The sequence below is a fragment of the Barbus barbus genome (genome assembly GCF_936440315.1).
Source record: "Barbus barbus genome assembly, chromosome: 31".
Classification (NCBI taxonomy): Eukaryota; Metazoa; Chordata; class Actinopteri; order Cypriniformes; family Cyprinidae; genus Barbus; species Barbus barbus.
In genome coordinates, this window is record NC_136759.1 from 2,740,201 (window position 1) to 2,752,375 (window position 12,175).

Genomic DNA, 12,175 nt, shown 5'->3' on the forward strand with positions numbered 1-12,175 from the left:
TGAATGAGAACTATAATATTGCTGCAGTACATATATTTATTTATTTATATATATATATATTATAAAATGTTAATTATATACTGATATTGTTTTTGTACTAAATAGACAAAAGATAAATAAAATTAAAAATAATTACATAAATCACATATATATATATATATATACACTTGTGTGTGTGTGTGTGTGTGTGTGTGTGTGTGTGTGTGTGTGTGTGATTATTATTATACAGTTTAAAATAATAATTATTGTATGATAAATAATTCATGGTGTCCAGAATAAAATCTGTGTCCTGGAGCAAAAGTAGTGTGTGGTGAGGTCAGCTGGTCTTCTCTCTTTCATACAGTCTCTCTGTGGAGTGATGTGTGTTTGGGTAAATGGTAAATCAATCTGTTTGTGACCTGTAGACCCCGTGGCTACTCCAGCCTCTCTCTCTTCCTCTGTGTTCTTGATTAATAGCTCTTTTTCTATTAGAGTCCCATAGTGATTTTATTAAAGTTAACTGTGTTTAGAGCGCACGACAGAACCCATCAGCCTACACAAACACACACACACACACACACACACACGTGTTATATGAGGTCATCACACCGCTGGGATGATGTCACATACAGCTGAAGGATAGAGATGCTCCAATCGATCAATCACTGCTTATTAACCAATAGATAACAAATCACACTTACCTTGCAGAGTAAAGGTCATTGAACACTAAGTCTGACCTCATGTTGTGTCAATCACGTTTGCACACTGCCTTTCGTCCGTCATAAACAATTTGGATCAGGGTCGATTTATTGCATTTTCCCATCCGTAGCAAGCATTTTGATAGGAAAGGATAACGAATAGGAAAAAAACAAAAAAACGCATACGAAAATTCAGACTTAGTGTGCAAGGACCTTGAGACAGATGTTTTGGTGGCAAATCCCTTCATTCATAGATAGATAGATAGATAGATAGATAGATAGATAGATAGATAGATAGATAGATAGATAGATAGATAGATAGATAGATAGATAGATAGATAGATAGATAGATAGATAGACAGACAGACAGACAGACAGACAGACAGACAGACAGACAGACAGACAGACAGACAGACAGACAGACAGACAGACAGACAGACAGACAGACAGACAGACAGACAGACAGACAGACAGACAGACAGACAGACAGACAGACAGATAGATAGATAGATAGATAGATAGATAGATAGATAGATAGATAGATAGATAGATAGATAGATAGATAGATAGATAGATAGATAGATAGATAGACAGATAATAGTTTACAATATTACTGCTTTCATTGTATTTTTTCATCAAATTTTAATCAGAGACTTCTTTCAAAACCTTTAAAAATCTCAAAGCTTCTGAATATATACAATAAAAATAATTATTATTATAACATACCATGGTACTAATAAAAAAAATAAGTGTTTTATAAAATGTAATTTATTGCTGTGATCAAATCTGAATTTCCAGCATCATTACTCCAGTCTTCGGTGTCATATGATCTTCAGAAATCATCCTAATATGTGACCCTGGAGCACAAAGTCGCTGGGGTATATTTGTAGCAATAGCCAACAATATATTGTATGGGTCAAAATGTTCCATTTTTCTTTTATGCCAAAAATCATTAGGATATTAAGTAAAGATCATGTTCCAAGAAGATATTGAGTGAATTTATTACCGTAAATATATCAAAACTTCATTTCTGATGAGTAATATGCATTGCTAAGAACTTCATTTGAACAACTTTAAAGGAGATTTTCTCAATATTTAGATTTTTTTGCACCCTCAGATTCCAGATTTTCAAATAGTTGTATCTCAGACAAATATCGTCCGATCATAACAAACCATACATCAATGGAAAGATTATTTATTCAGATTTCAGATGATGTAGAAATCTCAATTTTGAAAAATTGACACTTATGACTGGTTTTGTGGTCACATGCTGATTTGCTGCTCAAGAAACATTTCAGATTATTATCAATGTTGTGCTGAGGAGTATTTTTCTGGAAACTGATGCATTTAATTTTTCAGGATTCTTTGATCAACAGAAAGTACAAATGAACAGCATTTATTTGAAGTAGAAATCTTGGTAACATTATAATTATAATTTCCTGTCACTTCTGATCAATTTAATGCGTCCTTGCTGAATAAAAGTAGTCATTTCTTTCAAAAATAATATATAAATTGGTACTGTATGGTAGAAGCATGGTAATGTCAAAGAGACATTTTACAACTTGCTTCCTTTCTATTTATGTGGCATCACACTATGTAGCTCCGCCCACAATGGAATTTCATTGGTTGCCACTTCACATAGCAGTGCATTCTGATTGGCTGTGAATTTCATCATTTTGCGGTTTGCACAGTAGTTCATGGGAAAAGAAAAGTGACACTCCAGGCTTGTGCAGCTGGTTGGACATGCTGTCAGTGTAAGGAAAGGGGAAGCTGGAATAGTTGAATGAATATAATAAATGGACAGTCCACACATTTGAGCTCAATTATTCCTGTGGCTAAAGGTGATTTCAAACAGACATCAGAATATAAAAGACTGATAGCATAACGTAAGTGTGTGAGTGTGGGCTGACTAAAGGTCAGGTCGACTGGTGTGTTAAATTTAGACGGTTTAACAGAGTGACATCAGTGTTAGAGCAGACTGCACCGCGTTTTCATCACACCCCTGAAGCTTGTTAAAAACAGCTCTCACACACACTTAAACACACACACACACACCCTTAAAGACATGAGCCTCAGACACCTCAACGCTGTGTTAAAAAAGATCCGCTCTTCTCGTTCCCCGCAGGACAAGCGACTAGAACAGTCACAGAACACAAGACTGTAAAAACGGCCTCTTTTAACACAGAAACAGAGACATCTCTGATGCTACTGAAGTAGACATGAAACGCTTTTCACAACTCATTTCACGCTGATGTAATTCTGAGAGAAACGAGACATGCAATAAGAGGAAAAATGTAGGAAAAGACTTGATTCTGTCTATCAGGAATGGATGTGATCATAAAAAGTGAGCGTTATTAGGAAAATAGTGTCTGATTGAATGAGTTGGGAAATGAAAGAAGGCTGATCATTCTTTTAAGATTGTTTGAAAGATGGAGCATGTTATTACAACAAAAATTAAAATGAAAACTGGTGATATTAAAATAAAAGTTATTAATAATATTTTTGAAAACATCAGTTAATCGAATTAAGATTATATTGTATTGTTTATTAATATTGTGAATGTTTTTATTTTTATATTTTCTATTCTATTTTTCTATTTTAATGTTAATGTTGGTTAAAAAGTTTTAATAGTATATATAATCTTAACTTGTTTTTCGTATATTTTAATCATTTCCAATTTGTATGGTTTTAGTTTTAATTAGTTTTAGTTAACTTCAGTGAAAATTGTAGTCAGTAATGCACTCCAGGTCACTTTTTTAGGGATTGTATTCTGAAAAATCCACAGACTTTCAGTTTATATACATGACATTTACATGGCCATTCTATATTGTGAATATTCAAAGCTAAATTATGTGACACAGTAGAATATTTAGGGGAGAAAAGAATGAAGGAGAATAAATTAATTATGAAAATTGACTGCCTTTGTGTGAATAATCTGCAATCACGTAATCCAAAAAAGTAACTGTAATCTGCATTTTTTGGAATCTGATTACATAATCCAGATTACATGTAATCCATTGTGTGTGTGTGTGTATATACACATAATATTTATTTATATTTTTATAAGTCTTACTTTATAATGAAACATTTTCACAATGTTATATCAAATTACAGTAACTTCTACCTCTCCAACAACTTTTTTTGTGAGGGGGGGGGAAATAATATTAACCAAGATACCTGTGAAAACTCACCGTGTTACAGGTGGTTGCTAAGGTGTAGTTGTTAACATGTTGCTAGGCAGTGGCTTGAATCCCTCTTTCACTGTAAGTCTGTGGGTTTTTCAGTAAATAAACTATCATTCCTCCTTCATACCTTCCTCTATGATCTGTCCATCCCGATCGTCACAGCACTTTTACTGACTGTCTCCTGTATCTCCATGGCGACCGTCCACCGCTGATATTCTGAGTAGAGAGTGGCGTTCAGTTTATAAATAACCGGATAGATGGTTCATCCCAGCATTAATTGGTCTGTCGATGAATCAGACAGTAAATGATGATGAGGATCAGCATATGACAGCACAAACTCTGATTATATATACTCAACAATAAATACCCAAAAGGTCCTGTGAGACAGAGAGATGGATGCTTTTCACACAGATATTCATCCTTTTTATCAACATTTTACAAACTCACACATACAGTGCATTAGAAGAAATTGAGTTTCCAAGAAAGAGTGTTATGACAGAAACACCTGATTGATGAATAAAAGAGAAGCACAGGAACAGACTGTTTGATCCTACACTGAAAACTAGAGTATGCCATTCATAGAAAGTGACAGAAAATGCAACGTTATAAACTTACATCAAAGAAGCGACAGACAAACTCTCTCTGTGTGTGTGTGTGTGTGTGTGCGTGTGTGTGTGTATGTGTGTGTGTGTGTGTGTGCGTGTGTGAGACGCCTTTGAAGATTAAACACTGACTACTGAAGTCTCTCTCTTTCGCTCGCGCTCAGCAAAACATGGAAAAATGTGTTTATTATTGAGCTTCATTGAACATATTCATATTTCAAAATAAAAAGTTCATAATAAAGTTAATAAAATATTCATTTATAAGAAGAAGAAAAAAACTTTGTATGAAGGCAATTATCCTATTATAAGGCTTCTGGCATTTCATCAATATTCATTTATTTCAATATTTCAATAATAATGCAGTGTAATAAAAAATAAATATATATACAAATGTATATACACACACATACATGCACACACATGAACGTGTTTGTGTGTTTAAAATAAATTAGAAATAAATTATTATATGAAACAATAATAATATAATACATATTAATTTATTAAAAGTTATATAAATGTATTTTTTATAAAATATAAATTGTATAAAAATTATTAAGTATTATTATTATTATTAAAATATTATCATAATAGAACTTTTGCAAAATGTTATTTATTCCTGTGATGGCAAAGCTGAAATATTAATTAATTATTCATTCATTTTCAATTTCTAAGTATTTTCTGTCAATGCTGTATTTATTGAAAAGTCTTAAATTAATGCAGGTATGTATCAAATGCAGTGTTTTTATATTGCATATTATAAAATGTTATATATACTATAAACAGATTTTTATATATTTTATAAAACTAATGAGAATCTAATGAGAATCATCACTAAGAATAATTAGTTACCACCTGGACGTATTACAGTTATAAAAATTTGGAGGGGAAATATTGTCATGACAATAATCTCTCAATGCCAAAAGAAAAAAAAAATATATATATATAATGCAGATTTTTATGTATTTATTTATTTTTCCCATGTATTTATTTCTTTTAATTTTGGGGTGAAATTGACTTGTTGGTGGTGTTGTTTATGTTTCTTCTCCTTCTTTACTGTGTTATGCTGCAGTATATTTTTGTGTGTTACCGTATATGATACTGAACTCTCTCTCTCTCTGTGTCTCAGTTTGTTCGCAGTATTCGCGAGGAGTCTTTGCCATCTTCGGCCTGTACGATAAGCGCTCGGTGCACACTCTGACGTCGTTCTGCAGCGCGCTGCACATCTCTCTGGTGACGCCCAGTTTCCCCGCCGAGGGCGAGACGCAGTTCGTGCTTCAGCTGCGGCCGTCCATCCGCGGCGCGTTACTGAGTCTCCTGGACCATTACGACTGGAGCCGCTTCGTCTTCCTGTACGACACCGACAGAGGTCAGGAACACACACACACACACACACTCGTTCTTCAGCAAGTTATCATAACAGATCATGATAACATCAGTGTTATTTTAATTCAGATAATATTGTGGTGTTTAGTAATATTTTGAATTAGTTTTTATTTTTATATTTTAGTTATTTCATGTTTTTTATATATATTCTATTTTAATGTTAATGTTAGTTTAAGTTTTAATAATTTAAATTAATGTGATTTAGTTTTTTGGGTTTTTTTGTGTTTAAAATCTGAGTTTAAAAACTAAATTAGTTTTTAATTTTAGTTACTTTTTTTGTAATTTTGTTATATTTTAAGTTTTTTTTTTTTTCAAGTATTACTATTTATGCTTAATTTAATTTAATTTCAGTTTTCCAGTTAGTAATGTAAGTCCTTCAACTAAATCTTATTTCAGTTACTTGCCGAGTATGGAGGGCCAAATTACTCAAAATTAAATAATTAATAAATGTTGAAATATATAAATAAATCGTTAAATACATATTGAAATAATGAAATACATAAATAAATGCAATTTTAATATTAATTAATTAATTAATTCATTCATTCATTTTATTTATTATTTTATGTATTTATGTATTTATTTATTCATTCATTTATTAATTAATGTATTCATTAATTTCTTCATTTATTTCCTCCCTCCACATTTCATTTTCAGGGTTATGGCTGTGGGCACATCACTCAGTGGGCGGCGTCACCTTTCAAACTCGATTTCTTTGGTCTTTGTAATTTAGGCGCCTTTTTCTTGTTTTTCGCATCACGAGCTATGGCTGAGTATGGTACAATCCAACAGGTAGCTGAATTTGTCCACACACTGCCAAAAAAAGTCCAATCATTTATTTTTCATATGCAAAAGTGACAAAAGTGCAAAATGTATTAAAAACAGACCAGAGAGCAGACGTTTCAGCCCATGTTCTCTTCGGTGCTCACTGAAGCACTGAATGAGCAATGAGCACTGAAGAAAGCATGGGCTGAAACGTCTGCTCTCTGGTCTGTTTTTAATACATTTTGCACTTTTGTCACTTTTTCACTTTTGCATCTGAAAAATAAATAATTGGATTTTTGCTAGATCTTTTTTTGGTCAGTAGAGCAGATCGTTCCGGCGTCTGTTTTTGCTGCACTGCTTACGCTGAATTAAAGCCACAGTGTATTGTTCTTGATCAAAATTGACCTGATTAACTTGAAAAATAACACATTTTCGTGTAATAAATACATTCATGATGCACAATCACCATATGAAAAAATTAAATGCACGAAAACACATCACTTCCATGAGGTTTTGCCCAAACTTCAAAGGCCTGTTTAAATTAATAAAACTAGAGGCATTTGTTGTACTTTTTATCATATAAACTACCTATATACAGCATGTTATTTTTCCCTGACACGGCCAGGATTAGTTTTGGCTTTGTTTTCGTGCTTGCTGAAGGTAATGATCGAAAGTAGTTTGACCAATAGCATGCAAGCATTGCACATAATTGACCAATCATGGTGTGTGTGAGAAGGTGGGATCTACGGTTAAAGCGATGCAAATACACGTTCATATTAAAGTGTGTTTAACTTAACCCGGCGCGGCTCAGACCGATAGGTGTTTGACATCAGAGTACCTCGAGAGCGTTTCGAAAGCATAAGGAACCATTGATGTCATACACCGATCGGTCTGCACACGCAAACAAAGCCAAAACCTACATATTTCAGGCAATATAGAAATCCTGGCCAGGACACATCTGGGGGAAATGGCAGGTATGGTCACCCTAAAGAGGGGCATACGTCGCATTGCAAGAGTATGCTGGCCATATCATACATCTAAGCACATGGCACACATTGTTCAGAGGAGAGCGCAGTACACAAGCCGTGGTTCAGCTGCGGGCGACAATGCTGCCAGTATTTAAGCTCAAGAAAAAGACGCTTAAATTAGAAAGACCAAAGAAATCGCATTTGAAAGGAACCATAACCCTGAAAATTAAATGTGGAGGGAGGAAATAAATAAATGAATAAATAAATAAATGAATGAATGAATACATAAATAAATAAATGAACGAATACATAAATACATAAATAAATAAAGAAATAAAATAATTAATTTCTGCATTTATTTATGTATTTAATTATTTCATTATGTATTTAACGATGTATTTATATATTTCAACATTTATTTAATTTTGAGTAATTTGGCCCTCCATTGCCGAGGCAACATTACTATTTATTTTTTAATCTAATGTTTTTATTTTGGTATTATTTATTATATTACTATTATTTTATTATTATTTTGAATGTTTTATTTTTATATTTTCCACTTTAATTTTAATCTTAAATTATTTTTAATCATTTTGTTATTTTCGTTAGTTTTTTAACATTTCTAATTTTAAAGTTTTTAAAATGTAATATATTATTTTTATTTGTTATTTTATTTCAATTATTTTATTTCAAAATTAAAAACTTGTTTAAAAACTAAAACTGAAAAATATATATATCTTTTGTTTAGTTTTAGTTATATTAGTATCAAGTTAAACTATAGAAAAAATGGTGTAGGATTTACTTCAAAACAGGTTTCACTTTGCACAAACAATCACAAATTAACATGAATTTCTGACGTAGAAACACTGAAAATAGTATTTTCTTGTAAAACACTCCAATTATCTTTTTTATTTACTATATATACAACATATATAATATTGCATCTGCAACTTACTAAAATAAAATAAGGTTAAGTTCTTTTGTATCTTTTATTTTATTTCATTTCAAATATTTATGGTTTTAGTTTTCATTAGTTTTAGTTCACTTTAGTGAAAATTGTAGTCAATAATCTAATCTAGATTACTCATTTTAGGTCAAGTATTCTGATTACTTTTGGATTACTTTTAGATTACTTTTGTCTGTTGAGTTACTAAACTCAACAGACAAAAGTACTTCTGACCAATCTTTGTAGACAGAGCGCAGTAGCAGTCTTAAAGAAAACCTTTAGGGAAGGATCAGTCATTTTGAAGTTCGGTTTGCTGTACAAGTCAAATTTAAACCATGTTAGACAGAAAAGTGAGGAAATGACAGAAACAGATTTAACATTAAGAGCTTGAAAAACTTAGAAACATACCTTGTGTTTGCGTATGATGCAAGGTCAATAAGAACATTTTTTTAACATTAATGCGTATGGAATTTAAATGATGTTACACATTCAGGGTTATTCTTGTTGACGAAAAAAAAAACAAAAAAAACACTTAAACTAAACAAAAATTAGAAATGTTAAAAAAATTATGAAAATAACAAAATGATTACAACAATAATTTAGATTAAAATTAAATCTGAAAATATAAAACAGATTCAAAATAATAGTAATATAATAAATAATACCAAAATAAAAATATTAGATTATATTAGAAATGTTGCCTTGGCAAGTAACTGAAATAAGATTTAGTTGAAGGACTTGCATTACTAACTGGAAAACTGTAATACAATTAAATTAAGCATAAAAAGGTCATATTTTTTAAAAATTTAAAATATAACAAAAGGATTAAAATGTAACTAAAATTAAGACAAAAAACTGAAAATATAAAATCAATTCAAAATATTAAAACAATTAGTAAATATTCATACGATTAAATATTAATACAATCTTTAAAAGCATTTAATTCTAAAATAACACTTTATACATTCTTATAAAACTAAGAATAGAGGGTCAACCAATCAGCTAGTTGTTGAACAAGCTACTAATTAGGGAGGTTAACTAGTGCTAACTTCTCATATGTTTTAGCAATTATTTACAATAACTGCTCATTTTGCGAATCACAAGCACCAATGATGTATTTCACTCATAATCAATTTTTCACTAAGTCAAATATTTGGTTTAGATATTTTAGAAATCAACACCAGATTGTTGTTGCACATATCAGAAACATAAATGTATAAAAGACAGACTGATGAACATAAATATGCTAAAGCTTCAGCGGAATTTGCACAAACAGGCACGTTTGTAAGTTGGCGTTGGTGTCGGAGTCACAGCTGCCGTCTAATTCTCTCGCCTGGCATCATGGGAGCCCTGCAGTGAGGCGAGACCTGTGTGTGTGTGTGTGTGTGTGTGTGTCAGGCAGGCCGCTTTCCACAAGAGGAGAGTTTCTCCATATGATTTGCTCTTTTTTGGCCGATTTTAAGCCCAGTGTTCTGCCTGCCATCGGTCAGCGGAGCGTTATCTGCTCATCCTGGAGCCCAGAGCGACGCCAATCATCCAGTCATCCGTGATCTCCTGCTTACAGAGCAGAGAGAGAAGCATCCGCTTTCTTCCCTCATTTTCATTTTCTTCATCTCTTCCCTCGTTTAATAAGTGCTGATGTTTGAATTTGACCGCTAGTCTCTTGAGCCGCTTCATCCCAGCTGGCATTGAGTCCAAGGACGACACAGCGTGTTCTTCCCATCAATTTTGCCTTTGTCCTTCTGTTTTGAAGTTTAAGTTGAAGGAAATAAATTACTAACTGACATAAAATAAATTAAACCTGAATAGTAATGTTAGCGTAAAAAATTTAAAAGACTAAAATTATATATATATATTTATATGAATGTAGTATATAAAAAAAAAAACTAAATTAAAATAATAAATGTTGCCTTGGCAGCTAAATTAAGTAGGTTTAAAGCACTACAATTATTAACTTAAAAAAAATCGATTAAATCCTAACTAGTAATATTTTTAAAAAACTATACAAATGACAAAATTATTAAAAATGTAAAATAAAAATAAAATATAAAAAACATTTAAAATATAAAAAATTATAGTAATAAATAATACTAAAACAAAATAGATATAAAGACTTAAACTAAACAAAAATGAGAAATAACTGAAATAAGTTATTTTAAGCACTAAAATTATTAACCGGACAACTGAAATAAAAATAAATTAAACCAAAATAGTAATATTAAAAAAAGGAATAAAAATGACAAAATTATTAAATATGAAAATTTTAAATAACAATTATATAAAATATAATATAAATATAATCTAGAAAATAAATTAAAAATAATAGCATAATAGTAATAAATACTAAAATAAATAAATTTCCCAAATAGTAATATTTAAAAGAAGTAATACAAATGACAAAAGTACTATAAAATGTAAAATAAAAGGAAATTAAAAAAAAATATATATATAAAAGGTAATACAAATGTAGAGCATAGTATAAAATAATGAAACAATAAAGTAAAATAATATAAAATAAATTAAATTCAAAATATTAATAAAAGATTGTCCAGGATAGTCCAACAAACAACTAGTCAATTGGGTAAGTTAACTAGTGCCTATTATTTACTATTTGATTCACAAAATGAATTCTTTAATTAATATATTAAAATGAATCTTCATCCTCAGCTGGCATTGATTCCAAGGACGATGCAGCATGTCGATTTTGCCTTTGTCCTCGTGTTTTAGTTAATTCCCCGAGCGCTGAGGAGGTTTACCGGACTCACAGACACTCAGCTTGACCTCACACCTCCATCAGCGGAGCTGCATTGCGGATCCTTTGGCTAAAACGTCTGCGATCGCTCGCTCACACATGATCACAGGGGAACATCCGGCTTGTCTGGAGATGTTAGCATCACTGCCAGCGATGATATGGAGTCAGTATGACTGTGGAAAAAAGAACAAATGAACACAAATTCTTTATAATTTTACCCATACTGCATCTGACTTTTGCCTAAAAATGCCCATTTGGACAGGAAGACACTTTACTGACATGTAAAACAACCAGTCACAGTTTTGAGGTTTGACTGACAATAAAAGGCTTGTTAAAAATACACTTTGGACATTTCTACAGAAGACAGAAAAGAAATAAACCGAAATGCATGTAGATCAAGTGTGTGTGATATTGACAAAAAAAAATAAAAATCTAAATATTTTCTGATTTTGTCAATGGTGATAATAATATTTTGCAGTTACAGAAATTAATGTTTTCATTAAGCGTCATGTTTGCCACCTTAAACTGATTTCCAGAGGTATTTTACCTTCATAAGATCATTATATCTTTATTTGTATGCATCACATTTGATTAAATTCATATATTTAATCAATAAATTAAGTTAATAAGACAATATATTCTGTTACCAAATAACATTAAATCAGTATCAGCAAAATCCATTTTTGCACTGCAATTACAGCTGCATAAACAATGCTATGAGATTGTTTTAAAATTAATTCTTTGCATATTGAAATATAGATTTTTTTGAAAAATTAAATGATACTTTAAGTAAGTAATTGAAGTCATGTATTCAACCAATTCATTCTATAACTGGACCCTGCTGATTCATTCAGATAAATGTTTTAAAAATAATATGAATATTGAATTTAAAAAAAA

General features: G+C 31.1%; 2 protein-coding genes across 3 annotated transcripts in view; one reads left to right on the plus strand and one right to left on the minus strand.

Annotated features, from left to right (window-relative positions):
- The window catches only part of LOC306851007 (claudin-19-like), a 564,676-nt gene that overhangs the window by 397,118 nt on the left and 155,383 nt on the right, over positions 1-12,175 (minus strand). The gene's annotated exons all lie outside the window — the stretch shown is intronic.
- LOC306851859 (glutamate receptor 4-like) overlaps positions 1-12,175 on the plus strand; it is a gene marked incomplete at both ends in the record, with an annotated part of 83,331 nt that overhangs the window by 12,622 nt on the left and 58,534 nt on the right. For both annotated transcript variants that reach the window (XM_079388335.1, XM_079388336.1), the window contains one exon: positions 5,591-5,830. In XM_079388335.1, coding sequence (XP_079244461.1) covers positions 5,591-5,830 — 240 coding nt within the window. The remainder of the gene's footprint in view (positions 1-5,590; positions 5,831-12,175) is intronic.